General features: G+C 41.5%; 1 protein-coding gene across 1 annotated transcript in view; it reads right to left on the bottom strand.

Moving 5' to 3' along the window:
• Positions 1-25,767, bottom strand: part of flt3 (fms related receptor tyrosine kinase 3) — an 88,747-nt gene that overhangs the window by 43,801 nt on the left and 19,179 nt on the right. Inside the window, exons 3-9 of the mRNA XM_067985519.1 lie at positions 22,889-22,982; positions 22,589-22,739; positions 16,374-16,489; positions 12,293-12,419; positions 11,002-11,162; positions 2,530-2,681; positions 2,284-2,434 (exon numbers count right to left, since the gene is read on the bottom strand). Coding sequence (XP_067841620.1) covers positions 2,284-2,434; positions 2,530-2,681; positions 11,002-11,162; positions 12,293-12,419; positions 16,374-16,489; positions 22,589-22,739; positions 22,889-22,982 — 952 coding nt within the window. The remainder of the gene's footprint in view (positions 1-2,283; positions 2,435-2,529; positions 2,682-11,001; positions 11,163-12,292; positions 12,420-16,373; positions 16,490-22,588; positions 22,740-22,888; positions 22,983-25,767) is intronic.

The raw sequence follows: 25,767 nt of genomic DNA, 5'->3' as shown, positions 1-25,767 counted from the left end.
TAAACAATTTTACAACACCAAGTTATAGTCCAGCAATTTTATTTTAAATTCACAAGCTTTCGGAGATTTCCTCCTTCCTCAGGCAAATGTTTGCCTGAGGAAGGAGGAAATCTTCTTTTTTAAGATTAGTAACAAATATTATGTAATTAAATTATTATAAATATGTACTATGCCACCTAGAAGAAAATATGCTGCCCCAGCCTGGATTACTAAATTTGGTTAGTGGAAATTGTTTAAACATTCCCATTCCTGATCGTTATCCAGTGACCCCTGCTGGATATCTGTTGAGGATAGTATCAGGCTCTGATTTGATTAGAACATAAAAAAACATGGAACAAGGAAAAGCCACTTGGCCCATCAAGTTGCTTCCTCCACATACCTGTGTCTGCTTGGCTAAGTGGTAGCACTCTCACCTCAGTCAGAAGTTTGTGGGTTTAAGCACAACTCCAGCGATTTGAGTACATAATTTAGGCTAACGCATCAGTGTAGTACTGAGGAAGTGCCGCATTGTTGCAAGTGCCATTAAGATCAGGCGTTAAACTGGGGCCCATCTGCCTGTTCAGGTGGATGGAAGAGATCCTATGGTACTATTTGAAAAAGAGCAGGGGAGTCGTCCTGTCAAATATTTATCCCGTAACCAACACCACCAAAACAAATCAGATAGCCATTTATCTCATTACTGTTCATGGGACCTCGCTGTGTACTAATTATTTGACTACAAAACAACAATGACTACACTTCAAAAGTAATTTGCTGGCTGTGAAGTACTTTGGGACATCCCGTTGACTGGAAAGATGCTATATAAATGCAGCTTTTTCTTCTACCATGTACAATCTAGCCTATCATAGATTGTGCTCTGCTCATTTGATTTCCTGAGGGAAAGTTCTGTATAAAGATAATCAAACAAATAATGATGTTCCTGTGATTGAATTACCTGCTGGCACTTGCTATCTCAGCTTTGCAAAAAGAATAACCATCTAGGTGTGGTACCAGAGGGTGCCTGACACCTATAGAAATGTACTCCAACATTTTGGTGCCTTCAGGAGAGGAAGCAAGACAATTGGAGGAAAAAACTATTTAAATTATGGCTCCAAAGTAGGCTAGGTAGAGATGAGAGGGTACAAATTGTAAGAGACAATTTGGGAATAGGGCTGCTGATATGATTATGTGCTGGATTATAAGCAGTTATGAGCATTGTGTGATATACATCTGGAGCAGTGAATTGAATTTCCATAAAAGGTTGTGTAGCCTACATCAGAACATAATTCACACCCCATGTTTGCAGGCTACAAAAACCTGCATGAAAGTGTGGCTTATGTGTGAAGGAATGTTAAATCAGGTACAATGCCAGATTCCTACTAATACAATAGAAAATATTTCTATGTGGTTTCTAACTAGATGCTAAAGATATAACTGGGACTGAAGAAACCGTCATTATGCTGGAAATAAGAGGGAATATATCTGTTTAAGCAGTTATCCTATGTGCATTTCTAATATGTTTTAAATAAAATTCCGTCAAAAGTAGGCTTTATTTCAAAAATCTTAACAATAACAAGTATGCTGTGCCAATAGAAGGCAAGATGTTCAGGGAAATATTTAATAACTGGTGCATTTGCTAACTAGCATTAGTGAATGAACCAAAGTACCAGTAGGGTTAGCAAGAGTCATTCAAACAAATTATATTATTTAATCCACAGTAGAGCCTTGTAAAAAAAAATCAAAAACTTAGTCCCAATTGTTGTCTTTGAAACCGACAAATGGAGATTGGTATTATACAGAGCAGATGAATGGAAAAGGGTTCCCTGAGTGATGTCGCCTCAGTACGTACTTGCTTTCTGAAATAAATATTTACAGGTCTCCAAAGTTCTATAAATCAAGATTATTAAAGAACTTACATTTCAAGAATTGTTCAAGACCAGAAATTAATGGTACTTACAATGGAGCTACCTTCCGTTTTAATTCAGTTGTCACACAGCTGAACAAAAACGACTTCTAGCCCCATGATATGAACACCCTTTGGGCTGGCGCCAATTGCAGTAACAATATCCTGCTTTTATGAGGCATGTGGAAGTAAATACAGACCAACATGGAAACAAAGTATGTGCTTGAAAAATATGATTATTTCGAACCTTACATCCATTGTTATGTTAGGAAGATTAAACAGTTATATATTTATTTTTGTATTTGCATGTAAGCACATTGTAAAATTCAACACTTATTAAAATATTGTGTCATTTTACAACCCTAATTAATAGAACGTTCAATTGTGAAACTTAAACTTACCAAATACTGTTAATTTGACTGTCTTGTTTGAATGACTTGTAGAAACACATGTATATGATCCACTGTCTTCCAAATGTACTGAACTAATAAACAGGTATCTGATCCTTTCAAACCCAAATTTTGTTGCAAATGATTCTTCAACTTCCAGGACCTATATCATTGTTGGAGCAACAAAAACTGTGCTGAAGTTTATTAAGTAAAACGTTATACACTAAGGTAATAGGCAATCTCAAGCTAGTGTCATACCTCTGTGGTATTTCCTGCCTTTGTGTTATTAGTCCAGTCTATCCTGAACCTGTAGTTTTCGTATGAAGCAACACATCTTATCAGAAATGGATCACCAATTTTGAGGGAAATGTTCAAGACTGAGCTTTCTTTGTCTGATTTGAAATCAAGATCTACAATTCAGAAAGAAAAAAATTATATTAAATTGCAATAGACTATGCAACACCCAACACCATATAAATGAATTAAGAAGATTAAGCTTCAGCCAGGGAAGTAAATTTCTGTGACTGATTTTCAGATTTAAAATGTTTGGATTGAAACACGTTAATTTCAAGTATCCTTTGTATTGAATGTATGGATGTCCATAAGATCAGTCTTTCTGCAGTTATTAAGAAATTTTCTGCCGGTTGATTACATTTGTACTAGTATGGGATTGTCGGAGCAGGTACTGCTGACCCTGATGAGAGAAGCTTTGCTGCTGGGGAGGTGATCTCAAGAAGGGAATCAGCCATGAAAGAAGCAGAGGCAGTCTCATAAAGGGAAGTTGTGGCAGGATAGGAAGAACAGCTGAGGTGATTTCATAGAGGGAAGTGATTGTGGTTTCAGAGAGGGAAGTAGGGGGAAAGTAATAGGTGGTATGGGGAAAAGGCAAACATAAGATGAACAGGAAGCTTGATCTAATTATAATTGGTTCATTTGGTCACTTTAAAGTAATTACTAGCTGAATAGTCATATAATTATTTGAAGCAAAATTATATAAAAGTTATAGATTATGCATCATACTAAATTATCCTTAAAACTTGGTAATCAGCTTCTATGACCAGAAAAAACAAAGAATTTGAAGATCAAGATCACTTGTCTGCAACAGATATTAAGATGGTTCATTAACAATGTGAGCTACATTATTGTGTTTATAATTCAATAGTGATTTGAAAATGTTTTAAATGAAGCTTTTGAATGAATCCCTCGTGTTTGAAATGGACTCTTCCAACGTCACTGAGAGATAATCTTAGGGGTTCAGAGGGAGCTCAGTCGGTCTAACCTGTGTGCCAAAGCAGCAGACGCAAGTCTTTAGATCCTTTCTATATCAATCACTACATTCAGAATGTCATTAGTTACACTCATTGGCGCACCGACTGTGGTGTTTCATTTGTTTTCATTATTAACAGCTCTTATTTGTTTTTTAAGTAAAAAAAAATTGAATAGCTCCCTTTTCTATTTCCAATGCAAATATTTGATAAAATGGAAAATGTGAACACATTGTCCTCTCTCTCCAATCATTGAAAGATGTCCTGAAAAAGAGGAGGGATTAAAAAAAAGTACTAAAATCTTTGCAAAAACATAAACTACAAGAACAATGGGAAATGTTCGCCATGGGTGTGCCCAATACAGTTTGCTGCTGAACAAACCAAAGAAACAAGTTTTCCAGTGGAAAACATAAAGGTGTAGATTTTACCTTGGGCCACCCAACGTAAATGGAGCGGTAGCGGCCCTCAAATGGTTTACCGCCCTGTTTAAGCCGGTGCTTTGGCCGTTGCCATCCTCAAAGGGGCTTTCTGCTAGGCCATCAGAAGGTCACCTATTTGTCCCTTTAAATATGCAAATAGAGGTCCTATACGGTACATAAGAATTCGATTCCAATTTTGATGGACAACTGAACAGAGCATCCGTTGCAAACGCTCCACCCAGTTTTACCCAGCGGTACAGCAGAAAAGGCACCAAAAAGATAAGTTCCAAATTATTTTGAGGGGCCGAGAGGAGCAAGAATTATGTGGGCTGCTGCCGCCCCGAACAACCCCATCAGACCTACCTTGCTGCTCGCTGGGTCGGCCTCTGGGCATCAGGTATTCCACCGTCTGGAGCTGGCAAGCTCCAGAGGGGCGCCTGTTTGGTGCCTGCATCTTGCCAGCGGCATGGTAATGAGGCCTGGCCCTCAAAATGAACCAGGCCTTCCGCCAATAGGATCAGGTGGCCAGCTGGTATGCTCTGCCAGTTGGCCATACGCTAGTTAAAATCTGCCCCAAAGTTACAACACACCCCAGCTTGACTGAATGAATTCAACTGACATGCTCTGTTAAAATGTGACCCTTGAATTTCTTAATACAGTTTAAAAATGCACCATATCATAGTATGTCAGCACATTACTATAATAGTTTTTAGCTGTGAAAAAGTTACACTTGAAACCTTAACCTCTCTTTTCTTTTACAGATATTGTGGATCTGCTGTGGACTTCTAGCATTTTCTGTTACTATAACTTCTGGGCTAATAATGCTGGGTTACCAAATCAATAATCAGCAGCTCTAGACAGAGGAGAAACATTCAGGTGCTGGGATTTTAAAACACAGAAAGATAATAGAATTTTATCTTAATATTGTATTGTGAAAAACCAGGACAAGGGGCCATGAATGTAAGATTAATAAACTGTAGGTTAAATATGACTCAAGCAAAATGGCTTTGCACAAAGTATATAGTCATACTGTAGTTACCATTTTTAGATACCTGAGTCCTTGTTTATACTATCGGGCTATGATTCAGTCTGCCATGTCCAGGAGGCACTGCTCATGCGTGCTTATACACATCATAGAGTTCCATCCTTGCCATTAAATTTTAAATGTATAGAGATTCAACCTGGAGCATCCACACTCTCAAAACATTTAAATAAATTCTGAGTACATTTGTAAAATATCTCAGAGGTCAAAGGGATATTCTGAGCACTTTGTAAACCTGGTTTGACACTACATTGAAGTTAACTCCATGTGGTGTCAAAAGCAAATGGTGTGAGACTAAATCCTCCAGGAGCCCCAAATCCATAGTTACACTGCAACTTTTGCATTGCTTGTTTCAATAGTAAAGTTGCAGTATAAATATAATTGTTAATTCATTGAAACATTCAAAAGGAGGATGGATGAATTCTGTGTTTGGAAAGGAGTGGAAGATCAGGGCAGGATGGTGATATAAATGGGTGTAAGAAAGGCAAATTCATGCACTAGTTCTCTAATATTCTTATTGTTATAAAGGCAATTCAACCATTTGGTTAAGCACTAATTTGACTGTGTGAAACCCAATGCAGTAACAACTGATAAAAGGACTGCTCAAAACAGTGTTGTCACAATCCAGACAGTTTAAAAGAACCCCTGCGCTCAATATAAACACTGACAGGTATTGGAAAAAATGTTATCATTCTCCAACATATAGTCAACATGGATTCGGAAGGGGAAGATTCTGCCTGACAAAACTCCTTAACTTCTTTGAGGAAGTGACAACACAAGTGGATTGTTGAAAGCCCTATGATAACATTTTGGGATACAGTATATGAATAATTTGAGATATGACATGAGGTACATGTAGCAAGCTTGGGGGGAACAGGTGACTTTGGACCTATGGTCCCAAAGCTTTCAACCACTGGGAGTTTCCTCGTGTCATTTCTGTTGTAGAGTGATTGATAGAGATTGATTGCTATGATTAGTCAACAGCTTCATTATTTTGTATCATGCAACTACTGGGATGGTAGAAGGCGAACTGGATTGACCTTGGTCTTTTCTCATCTAGTAATTCCTATGTTCCCATGATGTGATATACCTAGACTTCCAAAAGGTATTTGAAGAAGTTCCAATGAAAGGCTATTAGTTAAGCTCAAAGCTGTGGGGATCAAAGCAAAATTTTGGGAATGTATACAAAACTGGCTGGAGGGTAGAAAACAATGGGTACTTGTTGGAGGAGTTGTGTCAGAATGAGGGAAGTACCAAGTAGGGTGCCCCAGGGATCAGCATTAGGACCACCACTGTTTCTAATTTGCATCAATGATTTGGACTCAAACAAATTTGCAGGTGATTCCAAATTAGGAGGGACAGTGGAAGTAGTCCAAAAATTTCCAAAATACTTGGAAAAAGTATGAAAATGGGCAGAAAAATGGTAGATGAAATTTAATGTGGACAAAAGCAAAGTACTGAACGTAGCAAGGAAAATGGGTTAAACACATAATTCATGAATAGTATGACTTCAAGTCAGAGGAAACCGTAATCAAACCGTACAGTGCTCTGGTCAGACCAGACTTTTTGAGTACTGTGTCCATTTAGGCTACCCAGACACGAAGGAGACATTCTTGTGCTAGAGGCAATGCACAGAAGAACCATGAGGCTGATCATTACTGTCAAGCATCTGAGTTAGAGGAAACCCTGAAGAAAACAACTGCATCAAAAAAATTGCAACTGTTCTCAATATGTTTGAAACATGAGCTATTCAGCTTTGAAAGGAAACACCTGAGAGGTGATCTTATAGCGGTATATAAGATTGTAAATGGTATGGAAAAGGTAAATGGAGAAAATTATCTTAAATTAAACTGTGAGAGTAGGACAAGGGGACACAGGTTCAAACTAGAAAAAACACAAATTTCGAATTGATACCAGGAAGTTCTTCACACAAAGAATAATCAACTGATGAAATGGACTCGTGGATAAAATAGGGGAAGTAAAAACCCTGAAATCATTGAGGAGATAATTGGATACTATAATAAGAGGGACTTTAGGGTGTTTCTGGATGGATGAACTAAGATGGGCCAAATGGTCATCTTCATCCAAACTTATCTTGTTATGTCTTGTCTCAAGTGCTGGTCCATGATAAAGATGGGGAGATGTCAAATGAGCATCTCTAACTGTGTAAACCAATACAATTCTCATATCTTAAGAAACACAACATTGCAAGTAAATATTAAATTATGGCCTCACTTACTGTTAGAATTTATAAATCCTTTAAGTGTCCAAGTTACTTAAATTTGATCAGTGAATCAGATGTTTAAAATACCAGATTGTAATAAATAAGAACCAGATTTGTATCACCAATGCTGTTACCTGATTGTTAATGCTCACATCATGATGAAGCACAGATTAATAGTACCATAACATAATTTTACAGTTTTAGAGCAGTATGGTCATTACCAGCCCTAAAGATCTTGTGAACAGGCTTTGTTGTTTTTTTCAGGGCCCATTATTATAGAACTGAGATAAGTATCAAAAGTTTGATGATGCAGCTATGAAATATCCACTACCTGTACTTTATGGCTGGGATTTTCCACTTCGGCAGAATCCTGCCGCAACTTTTGCAGGGTGGGAGTTCTGCTCACACCAAGAGGCCACCCAATCGCAGCTAATTTTCCAGGGTAAAGGTAATTAATATATTTAAGGCAGGATTCCCACCTACATCATGGAGCTGCCAGGGGGCGGGAGAAAAATAGCTGCAGCAGGTATTGGACACCTTAGTCTATGCAATTAATTATCAATTACATCGGTCCTTAGGAGGGCAGATCCATTCTATGTCTCCTGTCACTTCTGGCAGAAATTCCTGGAAATAGCGAAGGATGCGAGGAGGTGATGGAACAGCTTCTGAACCGATTACGGCTGTCCCACATCCATTGGAGTTATGCCAGGAAGCTGGTATAACTAGAAGAAAATTCTGCCCTTAGGCTCAAGGACAAATGTGAATAGCTCAATATACAAACTGATCCCTGCAATGACAACTTCTATAATGGAGCATTGCAATAATTTGGGGAGGATGATCCTCTACAGAGGGAACAAGTATGGCAAATTGTCAGTGAAAGAGTGGACTTTGTGTCACCTACTTAGAGGACCTGAATGGAGCCCAGAATAAAGAAGTACACAAAGGAAAGGCATGAAGATTGCTGTAAAGTAGCAGCGCAGGACATATATGGACATGATGGGAAGTTGAAGTTTTTAAAGTTAAATGTAAAAAAACACAGTACTGATATAGAGGGGTTGATTTTAACCCAGAGTGGGCTTTGGGCAGGTGGGGTGATTGCAAAACGCACTCGTTGGCCTATGTTTCAGGCCCGGGGTATTTTAGCTCCCAGGCCTCATTTAAATGCCACTGGTCCAGTTCCCACCACTAAATAATTACAGCATGTTTGCCAATTAAATGTGCACATAAGTTTTAATGAGAAAAAAACATTTTATTTGAACGAACAACTCAAAGAAATCTAATAATCGTTTCAGTATTGCCATGCATATCACAGCCCATTGCTGCTTTGGTTTTAATGTCACATTCCTAGCTGATTCTAAATACTAGATTTTATTTATATCAAATATATGAAACATGAAAGTGAGATTTCTCTTTCTTTGTAGTACTAATTTGTTCCCCTGTGTTTTGTGAGTGGTGGAATCACTTGAGGGAGAAGAGTTTCGCTGTATTATTTGTAGTGAAACCATGAATCTAATTATAAAGGGCACATTTATAATGTTTCTGTAAATAGTAAAAAGAAAATCTTCCCCTCAATGCTTGAGTGGACAATAAGGATTCACAAGTAGCAATGGGCTGTGACGTGCCAGGTCGCATGGCAATGCCCACCATTACATTTTCTGAAATCCAAGTTAGTATTCCCTCTTAAGAAAATTAACAGCCTATCTTCAAAAGGAATTGATTACAAAAACAAAAATACTGAAAAGATCATTACATTTCTTCAAGTTGTTCATTAAAAGAACATTTTTGTGTGAAAACCTATGTGCATATTTAATAGGTAAAAATGCTGTAGTTATTTAATCACATTAATAAAAGTGCACGTGAGGTGAAGTGACTTGGCTATAATGAGAGACTGGGCAAATTTGGATTATAGTCCATGAAAATTAGGACATTTAGGGATGATTTGATTGAAATGTTTAAAATAGTGAAGGAATTGACACAATGGATAGGGAACCAGTCTTCCCTGTAGTAGGGGAATCAAGAACAAAGGGACATGATCTTAGAAATCAAATTAAGATGGTTAAAAGTCAATCCAAAAAAAATCTTAAACAACAACTTGCATTTATATGGTGCCTTTAACGTCAAAAAATATTCCAAGGCGCTTCGTAGAGATGCAACAAAAATGGACGCTTTGCCAAAGAAGGGGAGATTAGGAGGGGTGATGAGATGGTTTTAAGGAGAGTCTTAAGGGAGGAAAGAGAAGTGTAGAGGTGGAAGGATTTTGGGAGGGAATTCCAGAGCATGGGTCCAAGGCAGCAAGGCATAGCGCCAATGGTGGGGGGAAGGGTGGGGATGTTGCACAAGAGGCTAGAGTCAGAGCAGCACAGAGTTTTGGAGGTGCGAAGGGTTGTTAAAGCTAGATGAGATTACAGAAATAGGGAGGAGTGAGGGTATGGGAGTATTTAAACACAAGGATGAGAATTTTAAATTTGGGGCAATGAGAAATCGGGAACCAATGTAGATCAGTGAGCAAGTGTGATAGGCGAGCATGCCTTGGTGTGGAATAGGATCCAGGCAGCAGACTTTTTGATGGCCTAAAGTTTATGAAGAATGGGTAGTCGGCCAGGAGAGCATTGGAGTAGTTGAGTCTAGACATGACAAAGGCATGGATGAGGGTTTCAATGACAGATGGAGATGGGCGATGTTATGGAAGTGGAAGGAGGCGGTCTTTGTAATGGAGAGGATATAGAGGTCAGAAGCTCAGATTGGGGTCAAATAGGACACCAAGGTTGCCAACAGCCTGGTTCAGTCTGAGACAGTAGCTGGGGAGGGGGTGGTGTCAATCGCAAGAGTACAGAGTTTTTGGCAGGAGCTGAAGATGATGAATTCAGTCTTCCAAATATTTAGCTCGAGAAAATCCAAGACTGGATGTCAGACAAGCAGTCCGATAGCCCAGAGGTAGTGGAAGGTCCAGAGAGGTGGTGGAGAGGTAGAGCTGGGTGTCAGTGTACATGTGGAAGATGAACCCATGCCTTTGGATGAAGCACAACCCAAGAAAGCCATAAATATGAAGTCAATTGAGGTGTTTGAAAGGGAGATAGATACTTATTTGGGAAGTAAGTGTATGAAGGAATTTGGACAAACACAGGAAATTGGAATTAAAAAGTTGGAGCTGACATGGCTAACAAAATGGTGGAGCCAAATTGATGAGTCGAATGGCCTATTAATGTTCCTATATTCCTTGATAACTGGTAGCTTCTTCACATGTGGCCACAATCACGGTCATTAGCACCATCTCTCCTGTAAAAATACTAACTTTAGTAAATGGAAGAATAAAAGATACAGACCCTAAAATTCCTGAGGGATTTCCAATACCAGTAACCCTAGACACCCTCACAAATCCTGGGGACAGAATCATAACCATAATCGAGGCAGGCCACCAGTGCCTGCTAAGTGCAGCAGTGGCACCTGACCTGATCTGCCCTTGTAAGCCAAAACAGCTCACAGCCGCACTGCTTGAGGTTCCTCTTGGTCCAACCAAGAGGGAAAAAGGTGATTTTTTTTGTCAGTCTTCAGCCACAAAAGGAGCTATTCTGCCTCCAGACAATCTAACTGATCCCATCTGGGATTGATTATCTCAGCCTAGGTAAGGCTTGGGGCCTTTGGATTGATGGGCTGAATGGCCTCCTTCCGTGCTGTAACCATTTTATGATTCTATGATTATCTGAATTCCTGCATGGGGTTTCCATTTAAAATTCACTCTTCAATTTCTGTTACTGACGTGGGCTTCTAAGTTATAATTACCTTGAGTGTAAAGACTTGAACACTCTGATCCAAGAATATTACTTGCACAGCAACATACATTACGATGAAGGAATTCCTTTATAGAATTCTCTTTCTTAATTCTCGTCACTCCAAAGGTTTCAGTGGATTCAACACGACTGTTGTATGGCATTTCTGAAGAGCTGTAACCTCAAAATATATTATTATTGCAGCAAACTATCAAATTCTTCCAAGGTTTATAGCAGCATTTTATAAAATATATAAGGCTAACAAAATGGCAAATTGTGGCAATTACGTTGCAGCACTTTGTCGTGTGAAATCTCCCTCAAAAGTGAAGTTTATTGAACAGCTAGGATTCTTAAACTATTTTGACACCTACCCATAGCAATTGTATGTCTTTTGAATCATTTTATAAAGCTTTTCTGTCTGATCCTGAGATCGAACATGGTAAATTTCTGTGGGGTGTTTTACCCACTTGTCCTCAGTAACTCTGGGGAAGAGCCACAGAGGCCCCAGTCTAATGGCTATGGGAGCCATCTTCTCAGGGAGTTCTCCCCATTGCCAGCTGCAATTTCAGCGGAGGAGCCGTGGAAACCCTGGAAAAACAGCATAAACAGCATTTACGCCATTTTCCTGGGTTTCCCACAGTTTCTTCTGCTGAGGTTATGGCAGGCGAGTGGGAGAACCCAATGGAAATTTACCCCCATGGTATTTGACTAAAACAAATTGAAAAATGATATAAACATATCATAATGCCTCAGCTATATCATGTGATTGATAAATGCATCCTTTGTACAGTCTGAACTGCTATTTGAAATTTGGTATATTTAAATAAAGATTTAGATTTTAAATATATATATATAATATATGGTATTTACAAGTTTTATAAACTTTCAAAGAACAAAACAATAAAAGCAAAGAAATTCCAACAAAGTTATTCGCCAAGTGGTTAAGATACGAAAGACTACTGGCACCAGTTGGGTTAATGCAGCAATGAGCTGAACCACAGAGGGGGAGGATGTAAATTTGCACCATGATTTTGCCACATGGTGACTTCCTGGTTCTGATTTAGTTATTAGATGATGCTACATGCAGAAGTCAAGTACTTCCCTATTGAGAAGGAGGAAGTCAAAACAGTATGCAACTTATCCCAGCTCAGCCTCTTACATACCTCCCAGAAGCCTATTAAAGAGTGAATAAATAGAGATCTGGGAGTATGCTACTTGTCCATATTTTAAGCTGACGAATAGTGCATGCCACAAAGAGATCAAAAGGAGGTGGCAATAACTAAACATGAAAGTGGAAAGCATACCTGCCAGACTGTCTTGTACAATTAGCTCTCCAACTGAGCACAGGAGCAGGGTAACCTTCTGCTGTGCATTCCAATGTAGTAATATGTTTCTCGGTTTTCATAGTCATTTTTGGTTTCCTGGGTTTTGCTGCCGAATGGAATTATAGAACATTAATGGAAGAATTCCCTTGAGCAGCAGAAACATGTAACACTTCACAGCTCACACTAATGAAGGAAGTCTGTACAGTTACCACCAATGATAGTTTGTGAGAGTGCCCAGTTGACTGAAATTATGGCTCTTGACTATAAGGTCATGAGATTGAATCTCTGGCTTGTCAAAAACTTCAATGTATCGATAAATACTGAGTGAATTTTATTATATATGTCATTTTTAAATGTCAATAAATTTGTACAGGAATCAAGTATAGCAAGAGTAACAACTTACGTTTATATGGCACTTTTAACACAGCAAAACGTTGCAAGGAACTGCACCTGGAACTCCCTACCTAATAACACTGTGGCAGTACCCTCACCACTTGGACTGTGGCGGTTCAAGAAGGCGGCTCACCACCACCAAGGGCAACTAGGGATGGGCAATAAATGCAGGCCTTGCTAGCGAGGACCATATCCTCAGATTGAATTTTTTTTTAAATTTGGGGGATGAACCCAAGCAAGAAGAAAGTAGAGAATTAGGGAGGTGACTAAAGACAGTCAAAGTTATCAGAAAGTTTTCGAAAGTGGTGAGAAATTAAGCTAATAATAAGGATGTGTGAAGAGAACTCCAGAGTGAGGGGCAAGATGGCTAAAATTCTGCCACTGATCATACAGCATAGGGAGGAGGGAACACACATTAGGCCAGAGCTGGAAGAGCAGAGGTTGCAACTAGGGATAAAAGGCTGCAGACATAGGGAGGAGTGAGTCTGTGAAGACAAACATAGACAAGGATGAGGATTTAGAAATTGATTCAATGAGGGGTAGGGAAACTAATGAAGGCTGGTGAGGATAGGGATGATCAGTAGTTGTGACTTTGTGTGGATTGGCAGAGTTCTGGATGAGTTGGAGTTTGCGTAGGGTAGAGTTTGGAAGACCAGTGAGGAGAGCATTGGAGAAATCAGGTTTGTAGGTAATAAATGCATGAAAGAGGGTTTCAGTGGCAGAGGGGTTGAGGTAGAGATGGAGAAGGACAAAGTCTTGGTGATAGACTGAATGTGGGGTTTGAAATTAAAAGGTTTAAGAGGAAACCATGGATGTGCACTGTAAGTTCAGCTTGAGTGAGCATTCAAGAATGAGGATGGAATCAGGATCTACATGCAGAGTTTCTGAAGGGGCATCATACCATTGTTAAGCTGTAGAAAGTTCTGGTTCATCGACAACTTAATGTAAAATAGGCAACTGGACAGGGTAGCGACGATCATGGAATTAAGGGTGGTGGTATGGAGAGGGAAAACTAGATTTCATCAGTCTATGCATGAATGCAGACCCCATGCTTACAGATGACATTGCCGAGTGGCAGCACATAGATAAGAAACAGGAGGGAGCCAAGGTTAGAACTTTAGGATACACCAGAGGTGGCTTTGCAGGCACGGAAGAAGAAAGCCTTACAGGAGATGTGCTGGCTCAGGTGGGACAGGCCAGAATGGAATCATGTGAGAGCAGTACCATGCAGTTGGAAGACAGACATTAAAAGAGAATGATGTGATTCTGAATGCCACAGAGAAGTCAAGGAGGACAAGGAAGAATGTTGCACTGCGGTCACAGTCACACAAAATGCCATTCCAGTGGTAATTGACCAGAGTAATGTCAGTGCTTTGGGTGAATGGAATCCAGACTAAAGGGATTCAATCAAGAAGTGGTGGGAAAGATGAGAACAGAATTGAACAGTGACAACACATTCCACGTGGAAAGGAAGTAAATCTAATGGGTCTGTAGCTGTCTGTGTCAGTTTTGTCACTTTTTTTAATATAAGCACTACATTGGCCTGTTTTCAATCTACTGGTACGTCTACATTGACTCCTTCATAATGATTATCAAGGCCTCACAAATCTCCTTAGTCTCCCTCAACACTCTGGGATAAATATCATCTAACCCTGTGGATTTAATAATTTTGAGCACATTTAGCCTGTCTTGGACTACTGTCTCAATTTATAGTGTAGTCATTGATTATATTTGGAATATCTTTGTTTGGAAAGAGCATGTTGGTCACATATTCCGATGCTAATACGTGAAGGATATATTCAATCAGAATATTTATTAATTTATGTTCATCTACAGTTTCAATCCATTTGCATCTTTAATGGTTTTTACCTCTTCTCTGATTGCCCTCTTACTGTTGCAGTAATAAAAAAATGTTTTACTGTTATGCTTAGCCTCAGTCGCTACACTTTTTTCTTGGTCTCTCTTTGCCCCTCTGATCAGCCTTTTAATGTGTTTCTGCATTTTCTTATACTCTTTGATGATGTCATGAGCAATGGGCTGAGATGGGGCGGTTGAGTGGTCAGAAGCTGAGTCCAGAGGGAGTCGAGGGAGCATGAGGTGGGACTCAAGGAGGAGATGAGCCTGGTGAGGCTTTTTCGTGGAGATAGGGTAGAAGGGGTCAGAGCTAGAATAAGGGGTGAACTGATGATGGTTGAGGAGGGCAGAGGGGCTTGTGAAGGCCAAGGCAGTAGAACAGGTTTTGAATTTTATAGACAAAAAGATCCATGAGCTTCTTGCATCTGGCATATCATATAATTTAAAGTACATTACACAATACTACACTACCCTGAGAGTCTGACTTACTTCATGATACACCCAGAAGTGGGTAAAGTTTTAAAAAAACACTACAGCATTTAAGATAGGTCTCTGTTTTTTTTAGGAGTTAAGGAGAAAGGAGAGTTGATATAAGGGGATGAAATGAGCCACAGATGGGTTGATGGCCCATATTCTCATCCTCGATACATAAACATCAACAAAATTTAAAATGAGAATACAATGCTAAATCTAAATTGCATACATTGAGCTTCTAGGAGTGAATGCTTTGTAAAACATTAACCCCATCATATTTTATTTTTTTCTCCCCTTCTATGAAATTCCCCCTTCCAGCACACTATTCCCACGCTGAAAGAGTGCACAGTAACTTGGTTCTAGGCCTTTGTCAATACCCAACTGGGCATCATGATGTTCACCTCCAATTTTGTTTGCTTTTCCATCCAGAGTGGAGAAGAAGGAGTATCATATATCACTCAACTCATCTACATTTTAATTGTGCCACTTGCAAGCCAATTGTAAAACAGCAGACCATCCCGTTATACTGGCTAGAGAATGATATGTGATGCTGGTTAGCAGCCTGCAAGATCATAAAACTGGTTGGAAATCTAGATTTTAAAAAATACAAGCAATAGGTTGGCACTGAAAGCATTACATTTAAAAGCAATTTCATCTTAACAGTTTAAAGGTTTTTGTTCTTCCCCTTGTCAATAGTTATTAATAATGTATTAGATAGGTCTACTTTCCAGTTTTATGGAATCTAATTATGTTGTAAGCCTGATGTCAAACTGGGTTTGCACACTGTAAAGATGAAAGACCGTGCATCTACATGAAGCCTTTCATGTCCTCAGGAAGTAGCAAAGCTAATGATATCACTATTATTATGTAACCAAATGCAGTAGCCATTTTGTCACAGCGAAGTCCCACAAATAGCAAATGATATAAATGACCAGTTAATCTGTTTTTGGTGGTGTTGGTTGATGGATATATGTTGAAAGGACAACAGGAGAACTCCCTGCTCTTGTTTACCTGAACAAGCAGATGGAGTGTTAGTTTAACATCTTATCCAAAAGACATCACCTGCAAAAATGCAGCACTCCCTCAGTACTGAACTGAAGTGTCATCTTAGATTATGTGTTCAAGTCCTAGAGTGGGGCTTCAACCCACAACCTTCTTAGTACAGATATATTAGTTTATGCACCAATTTGGTGATGTATTCCCTTCAATAATGTACCCTAAAATCAGAAAAAATTCTGAGAAGTGGAACACTATAGACGTGGGTATGTGGATGAACAGAAGCCACGATTACCGAAGTTCAATAGTTCCTCACATACTGAAAATTTTATTTATTACTTACCTCTAACAAGAACTGTAAAGCTAATTGTATAGTTAGTGTTTCCGCTTTCAATTGTGAGGGTGTACATCCCAGTATGCCTTTCTCTGACTTGAGAAATTGCGAATGTAATAACTTGACTGTAAAGAAAAGTAAGAATTAGATCAAGTTATCAAAATATAACAAGAGTATTTCATAGTAGTAATGTAATTTGTGAAATTTCTCTTTATTGCTGCATTAATATTATTTCATATATTTCCACTACTCTCATTGGACAAAAAGGTGAAGTCAGAAAATTAGTGATATTCCATTAAAAAAGCACGATAAGCAGTACAATAGTAAAAATGGATGACCAAGCTAGTATACTCGTACTTCATGAAGGGAAGTGAAGGAACCATATATCAAATGAATATGAACCACCAACGGTAGCAAGATAAAAAAAACCAGAAGGAAATAACGCCAAGATATTGAACATAATAATCAAAGTAACCGGAAACTAGAATATTACATGTGGGTTGGGATATACTACAAATGTATCAAAGATTTAGTAGGGGTAATGTTCCGCTTTTGCACTCCTGGTGCAGAGCATTGCATGCCTGGAGCACATGTCAGTTTATTGGGCCCAGAGGTTACTTTCCATACCTGATTTTCTTTCCATTAAAATTAATGGGTAGAAAATTGAGAAGGTTGCTTAGTGGGTACTTTAGCCTCCTATCTGATATTCTGATTTGAGTTCTTGGGGGAAGGGGCTGCTCTGCACTGGGAGCGCAATAGCGGAAACTTATCCCTCGTAAAATAAAATATTTTCTGGCCAAATGCTAATGAAGTATTGTAGTTACTATGAAAATCTTCTGAGGCCGTGTTTTCAATATTCAATCTCATGTTTTTTTAATTAACTACCTAGTGGATCTCCGGTAGTGTTGTTCACGTGAACTGACAGACATGCTCTTTTATGTTCTGTAAAGTCCAATATATCATAACAACCACTGATTTAAGGGGCAAGATTTCAAAAGGGCAGCGGGTGGAGGGGTCAATGAGCATGCGGCAAACGCGAATAATAAAAACTTATCATTCCCCACGCGATCGCGACTTCATTGGTGGCCATTAATCTTGTTTCTGGGTTTGCCATCTGAAAGCTGTGCAGTGGGCGGACTGCGCACCCGCATGACAGGCTGTCAGCTGGAGCATCTAGATTTAAAGGGCCATCGCTCCAATGGATTTTGCTGGAGCAAGGAGCAAGAAAACCCAATGGAGCAGCACAGGGGCAAGGCTGCTCCAAGATTCAGCGATGCCTCACTTCAGGTGCTACTGGCCAGGGTGAGGAGGAGGGAACTATTTTACCCGGCCGACAGGAGGTAGCGCCCTGCCTCTGCCACCAAGAAGGCCTGGCTCAAGGTGGCAGAGGAGGTCACTAACAGCAGCCACATATCCCTCACCTGGGTCCAGTGCAGGAAATATTTCAATGACCTAACTAGGTCAGCAAAAGTGAGTACACTTACTGACTCTCCTGCATTCCATGTTGCACATCCTCCCTCTCCCCCAACTCATTCTGCACTGCCAAGACTATTTCATCACATCACTCCTCACACCCATTTAAGGCTCATCCTCAACTTACCTTCACTTCCTGAGCACTTCTTCACCTCCCCATTTGTGACCCCACCATTACCACTCACCCCAATCCTCATCCAATGTGATGTCTCCGTCTCATACTCACCCTCTAATGCACCTCTTTCATGGTCAGCCTCAACCTAAGCAATGCATTCATCGGCTGACCACTTCACCATCACTCACTCACACGTCTGTACTTTCTCCCCTTCTAGAAAAGACACAAAATGCACGCGAGAGGGTGAGGACTGGAGGGGGGCCACAACAAATAGTGGTCCTCACAGAGGCAGAGGAGGAGGTCCTGCAGATCAGCCGCACCCTCGAGTGCCTGTCCATCAGGAACGCCAAGACTGGCACCCCACAAATGTCTGGTGACACAACTTTAACATTCATTACACACTTGAATTGATGTTAACAATGCTTGGCATGTTGAACACCTCAGTATGCTCATTGCAACATGACACATCTGTGATGATGCATAATAGTGCCTTCTGTTCTCTTACAGGTCTCTCAATGACCGCTGTGATGGGAGAGGGCGATTCCTCAGAGGAGCTCCCGGCCTCTGAGGGCACACCGTCACATCCACCAGCGCAGATACTCACACCTCGGTGGGTCCTAGTAGTCAGTTAGTTGGGTTGGCGCCTGGTGAGTCATCACACACAAGTGAGCACGAGCAGACAATGGTGGTAGAGGCAGCTGTGGAGAGTCCGCGTCGGTGGGCGCACTCCTCTCCAGGCTTCGCTCAGCTGGACGCAGATGCTAAAACCCGGGGGCCATCCTTTAAAAGGAGAATGATCGAGGGACAGCAGCACATTTGCTGGAACAAGTGCCTCGCACACTCTCCACAATAGCGCAGAGGATGGAGGAGTCCAACTCTTGCATTAGTGGAATGGTGGCACAGGTACGTGAGGGAATTTCCGAGATAGTGTCACAGGGACGTGAGGAACTGTCAGAGATAGTGTCACAGGGACGTGAAGAACTGTCTGCGAGAGTGTCGCGAGAGTGTCGCAGGTAAGTGCGGGAATGTCTGCGATGGAGAGAAGGCTAGCCTCCATTGAGCTTCAAGCACGGCTCACAAATGAATCCATTCAGGCCTTACGGACTCAGGGTGAACAACAATTTGCCCTCTTAAAGAGGCAGACAGAAACTTTACAACTGGGCTTCCAAAGCATCATACATGTCCTCCAAACTGTTCTCCAGCAGGGTGGTAGGAGTGACGTGGGCCTGGTCCAGGAGAGGGAAGATGGTGAAAGTGGGGACGCCACTCAATACGCTCCCACATCTCACCCGCTGCCCCCCTCTCAACCAGTACTCGCAATGCTGCCTCCTCTCCAGGTGGCCGAGTCTGGCCCTGCACAGATGCAGGCGGAGCAGTCTTTGGAAGGGCCCTCACGGGCTCCAAATCCCAGAGGGCGTAGGCCGAAAGCATCTAAGCAGTCTGGCCACGGACATAAGCAATCTGCCACAAACTCTGCTGCAGCCACAGAGATGCACTACGTAGAAGTGGTAAGAAGAGCAAGACTAAGGATTTGTGATCACGAAGGGTATGCACAAGGGTGTCTGACAGACTGTCATGCTTTTCATTTATATTTGGTTTTTGTTATCATTCTCACCACTACTGCCACGTCTTGCCCATTCTTGACTGCCTTTTGTGATACCGCCCTTTCACGTGCTTCATCATGAAAGGCGAGACTTGATGCCACCCAGTGGGTGACTTTACAGTGGGTGTATGTGTAGTTGCAGGACTATTTTGTGTGTGGGGGGGGTGCTGGTGTTGGTGCTGCTCTTTCCAGGTGGGGTGAGGACTGGACTATTCTCCTTTTCTGATCTTATGAAAATAGTTCACATATGAGTGACTCCCTGGCCTCATGAGCAGTCAGGTGAGCCTCAGCTCTGCCCATGAGTTCGTCGTCCTCCTCCTCCTCCTCTTGCTGCTCCTCAATGTTGATTGCAGATGTGGATGCTGGATGAGGACATGGGGCCTCATCAACTGGTACCGCTCTCTGTTGCACCATGTTGTGCAGGACACAACACACTACTATAATGAGACCCACTCTCGCTGGTGCGTATTGAAGCGCTCCCCAGAACGATCGAGGCACCCAAATTGCATCTTTAGCAGCCCTATCGCAGGTTCAATTACAGACCTGGTGGCGATGTAGCTGTCATTATATCGACGCTGTTGCTCGCTGATGGGATTCTTCAGAGGTGTCATGAGCCACATGTGCAGGGGGTATCCCTTGTTCCCGAGGAGCCAGCCCTTAAGGCTGTTCGGTTCCTGGAAAAGGTCAGGGATGTTGGATTCCCTCAGAATGAATGAATCATGGCAGCTGCCAGGGTATTTGACACACACATGAAGAAATCTTTTGCGGTGGTCGCAAATGAGCTGAGCGTTAATGGAGTGATATCTCTTTCCGTTGATGAACAGTCCTGGCTCGTGTGGAGGTGCGCGGATTGCTATATGCGTGCAATCGATTGCACCCTGTACACGTGGGAAGCCAGCTACAGAGTGGAATCCCATTGCCCTCTCCGTCTGACTGAGGTCGTCCATGGGGAAGGTGATGTATTGTGAGGCCCTGCGAAACAAACCTTCGGTGACCTGCCTTACGCACTTGTGTGCAGACAACTGAGAGACCCCGGTGATGTCACCAGTTGCACCCTGGAATGATCCAGAGGTGAAGAAGTTGAGGGCAGTGGTCACTTTAACAGCAACGGGTAATGAGATGCCGCCAGGCCCAGCCGGAAGAAGCTCGGCATGAAAGAGGCTGCAGATGTTTCAGCCTCCATATACACTGCCCGCCAGAGAGGTCCAGGAAGCAGAGCCTTGGTCTGTACACCTGTGGCTAGGGTAGTGCCTCCTACAACGTTGCTCTCTCTGTTGTTGCACTCTGTGCGCTTGTGCAGGTGCCTGTGGCGCAGCTCTGTGTTGTGGAGCTACAAGTGGCAGAGTGCAAGCCGTGCCTGGCGAGGGTGGTGATGTTCCTCCTCCTCAGATGTACTAGTGAATGCAGCCATCGCGCAACCCCCCATCCTGATGGTGTCAGTTTGAGGGGGTCCGAAAAGTTGGTAAATACGTGTAAACAGAATAATTCTGAGTGAAAACCAAGAATTTTCAGTCTAAACACAAAGATCTCCCAGCCAAAGGTTTGTCTGAGAGAACTGAATGCCTTGCTGCAATAACTCACCTTTTATCCCCATCTGTCAAACAGGCATTTAAATGTCCAAATGCCTGCCAGTTGAAACCTGACGACTTCACACAGCATGGGAAACACGTTGAGGCAACGTTGAAATCGCTTGCCTTCATTGTAAATTACATTTATTCATTTTTTAATGACTTCAGCTAAGTGATTTAGTGGTTTAAATGTCATCCTGCCGGCTTTAATTGCTGGCGGGACTTCTGGTTGGCGAACGGCGTCCCCACCCAGTTGACTCTGGGTCGTGTGCGTTCTTCGGCGTCTTGGAGCCGGAATTTCTGCCTGCTCCTCGAAAAGCCGATTTTCATTGCCCCCCACCCCAAACGCACTCGGACCTTTGTTTTAAAATCGAGCCCCATGGTGACTGAACAAGTCAAATTGTGTTTTTATTATAGTATATTGTAGGCATATTAGAGATAATTTAATAGCTTGAATTCTATTATTTTATGTATATTTATGTGGCAACTAAATCAATGGCCTTGATCGCTATTAAAAGTTTGTTTAAATGTGTAGATATCTCTTACCTTTTTGTAAATCAAGAGATACAGAGGAAGATGGTAGGGACATGTGCTTGGAACAAGTGGTAAGTATTAGTGAATTGGGGAGAGATTGTGTGACTTAATACTGTTTCAAGGGTTGTTCTGGAATTTGGGTGAAGGGATAATTTGGTGTGAGAGCAGTGGGAGATGGGTGGAAAGGTCTGCGAAAACCAGGAGGGCAGTTGTGAGATGTATGAGCATGGGAAGAGGCAGTCGGTATTCAGCTGACGTGAACAGGGCGGTAATGGCTTCAAAATGAGACTGGTAGCCTTACTGCCCTTTAACACCATCAAAACGGCTGGCTCCATTTTGAAAGGGACCTACCGATGGGTGCCCAAAGCGCCCGTCTGTTTCAGGTGATAGGCCCCTTTTCATATAGTAATCGAGTCCTATGACCTAAAAAGGACACTGATTGCCATTTTTGGTCGTAACTGGTCGGAAAGTGCACTGTGCAGACTCCGAACGGTTCCACGGGTGATGGGACCAAAGAGGCCTGCCAAAGGTAAGTGTCAAATTATTTTTGTGGGCCCCCAGAGGAGCAGGAGTGCTTTCTGTGGCCCACAAAAATAATCTGGGTTGCTGCCGCCCCGGGACCACCCAACCTCTACGATTGCAACCCACCCGTTGGCAGCCACTCTGACCTGATCTTGAGTTCTCAATCCCGTGAGCTGCATCAGGACACCTGTTTGATGCATCGCAGCTCCTTACAGTACAATACATATAATAAACATTACAGTGACTGCTATCTTTTTGTCTCTTACTTGTGAATCATGGCCCTTTTTCTCACATGAATGGGCCACTTCAGTTTAGTTCATATTATGAAATCAGGAATATCAAAGGTAACCACACTTAACAGCTTTTATTGTACTGCTTCCTTTGTAATAAAAAGATATAAAGAAAATACCTGTGCATAGTGCAATAATTCGCATCGCACTGAATTCTGTTGTTCTTAAAGTTCCAATGACAGGATATATTCCCAGAAATATTCATGATCACTTTCAATGTTATGGTGTCCAAAACATTAACCTCCACTTTGCTGACATTAACCTGAAATTCTAAATCATATCATAGATCAAAGTGATTTGTGGAAAAGGAAAGAGATTGCAAATTCTGGAAATCTGAAAATTTTTCTTAGTAAAAATCCTTGGTTAAAGAAGCATGTACTAAAAAAATCACTTTGGATCACAAGGAACTTAATCCATACCACTGGCTTCGTACATCAAAAACTGTCTTCTTGTTGAATTTTTGGTGTTCAAACATAATTGATTTTCGTTATGATTTCCATCCGTGGCAAATGTCTATAAAAAGACAATCTGAATTTAATTGCTGCAAATATATTTTGCATCTATTTTTATAATTTGCTCGTATAAACAGAATGAAATTGAAAAGTAAAGACAGCTGAACATATGCTCAATAATATTTGAGCTTCAACATGTGGAACAGACTTCCAGGTAGGGTACTGGAACAAAAAAAAACAAGGATTTATTTAAGAAACAGCTGAATGCTCCAATGGGGTCCTTCTGGATGGATGAATGTAGATGGGTTGAATGGCCTTCCTCATCCATACTATCCTGTGATGTTAAGCATAGGGCTTCAATTTTATGGAGCACGTTATCATTCGTTCAATCTCTCCACGTGCAGATTGTAAATACTGATCGTAAGATCATATGAACATACAAAAATGACAGGCAGGAAAAGCCCAGACGGTCCATCTAGCCTGCCCAAACTCATGATGCCTGGAGCATCATAACTAGGCACTTCCTACCCCACTCCTCTCCCCCTGCAGCTATGTAATCTCCTGGGAGAGGCAAAAAAAAACCCAGTAAAAAACCCAGGGGAAGTAAGGGGGAAAAAAATCTCTGGAAAATTCCCCCTCAGGTGATCAAAATCAGTCCAGGAGATCACATTGACGATGCTTGTGTTAACTGTTAATCCATTTGCCTTCTGTATGGTGTGATCTCTGCCCCAGCCAAGAAGTGGTCCAGCTCTCTCATGAAGGCATGCAGTGAGTCAGCACACACCATACAAGCCAGCAACGCATTCCAGAGGCTCACTGCACTCTGGGAAAAGAAGAACCGCATAACATCTAGTCTATTCTTACTTTTGCGTAGTTTAAATGCATGTTCCCTGGTCCTCCCCAACCTGTCAAACTGACATAATCTATAAAAAGGCACGCAATCCAGCCCTTTCATTATTTTATATAGCTCTATCAGGTCGCCTCTAAGTCTACGCTGCTCTAAAGTAAATAGACCCAGTAACTAAGGTTCTTTATGCTAGGAATCATTCTCGTAGCTCTCCTCTGAACCTTTTCCAAGGCCATTACATGACCTACCACGTGAGGGGACCACAACTGGGCGCAGTACTCCTGATGTAGTCTAACCAACGACCTGTATAATGACAGAATGGTGTCCTTTGATTTGTATTGAATGGTTCTGTTAATACAATTCAATACCCTGTTTGCTTTGGCTACGGCTTCTCTGAATTGGTCGTGATCTGTGCACAATAACACTTAAATCCTTTTCTTTTTCAACCGCTTTCAGTATCGTTCCCTGTAAATGATAAGTAAATTCTGTGTTCGTACTACCTATATGCATAACACTGCATTTATCAAGGTTAAATGCTATTTGCCATTGTTTGGCCCATTCTCCTAGTGCTTCTAAATCTTTTTGCAGAAGGTTGTACTCCTCCACTGTCTTAACCCTTGCACAAATTTCTGTATCATCTGCAAACTTACTAACCATACCTGCAACACCACTGTCCAGGTCATTAACAAAAACAGTGATAAATAGTGAGCCTAACACCGATCTCTGGGGGACACCACTGGTAACCTGTCTCTAGGTTGATCCACAACCATTGACTACAATCTTTCACTGCGGGATTGGAGCCAATTCATAATCCATCAGATCATCTGAAATGCATGTTCAATTGTTAGCAGAAGACTGTTGGGCTCTGTTAGGGTTGCCTTTGCCACTGTTGTAATTCAGCTTCAGACAGTGATTGGAGGCTTGTGAAACGTTACTGTGTTTTTAAAAACTTTTTTAATCACCTACAAGTATGAAATTGAAATGCAAAAAATCAAGGACTCTTTCCGTGCTTATGATTATCTGACCCCCACAGCCCCCTTAGTAAGAGTTTCATTTAAAAAGGTTTTAAAAAATTGAATATATTTCTTTGGGGGCCCTGGTCACGATCCCAACCTGGAGTAGATGGGCTCCACTTCCGCCCTTTGGCAAATAGGTACACCTGGTCTCACCAGGTGACTGCTGCCACTATGCCAGGTCCCTCTGAGGACCAGGAACATTATTTAACGGAACTCCCTATGTAGGATTCTATCTCCACAAGGCCAATTGGGAGCTCCCACGGTAGGAGACTACCCGGCCGAATTTGCAGATCTTCTGATGGATTCCCGCCAAAGTCATGGTGGGAGTGTGCAGGAAGGGCAGCAAATTTTAAAGGCCATAATTAGTTTTATTTCAGAGGAAAGTGGCAATGTATGTGTGAGATGGGAACCTTCACCATTGTTTGGATAAAGTAATTTTTAAAAAAAAATCAGATAACATTCGTTGAAAAGATCAGGAGTCAGCAGCATCCATGCTTTTCAAATGAGCAACATTATTTAATTCTAAATCTTAAGATTACGTACAGCTACCCTGATGGTTTAGTCCATAAATGCATTGCATTGTGCGGTACTGAACCATACAAACCTGCACAGTTCTGAATTTGATCCCTAATTGGAGGATTTTGCTGGTATTAGCCTGGGCAGTAGTGGAGATGCTACCTTTGGCCTCAATGCCCTGGGTTGAAGAGTCAAAAATTAATGAATGTTCCCGTTCTGATTGATGTCCACTGATCCCTACTGGAAAATACCCATTGTGGACATTGGGTGAGCACCAGATTGGGTGTAGCTGTGATACCCCTATTATTTAACAGCCGACTGACATTCAATGTGTTGGTTTCCACATAAAGAATGGCCACTTTCGTGAGCTACACAGAGGGCTATTGGCACCTGTGGACTGGACTGAAGTATGAATCAGCAACTTCAGGAGTGGAAAAAGTAAATAATTATTTTTTACAACAGAAGAA

The sequence above is a fragment of the Heptranchias perlo genome, chromosome 6 (assembly GCF_035084215.1).
Source record: "Heptranchias perlo isolate sHepPer1 chromosome 6, sHepPer1.hap1, whole genome shotgun sequence".
Taxonomy (NCBI): domain Eukaryota; kingdom Metazoa; phylum Chordata; class Chondrichthyes; order Hexanchiformes; family Hexanchidae; genus Heptranchias; species Heptranchias perlo.
This window is presented reverse-complemented; position numbering and strand designations above follow the sequence as displayed.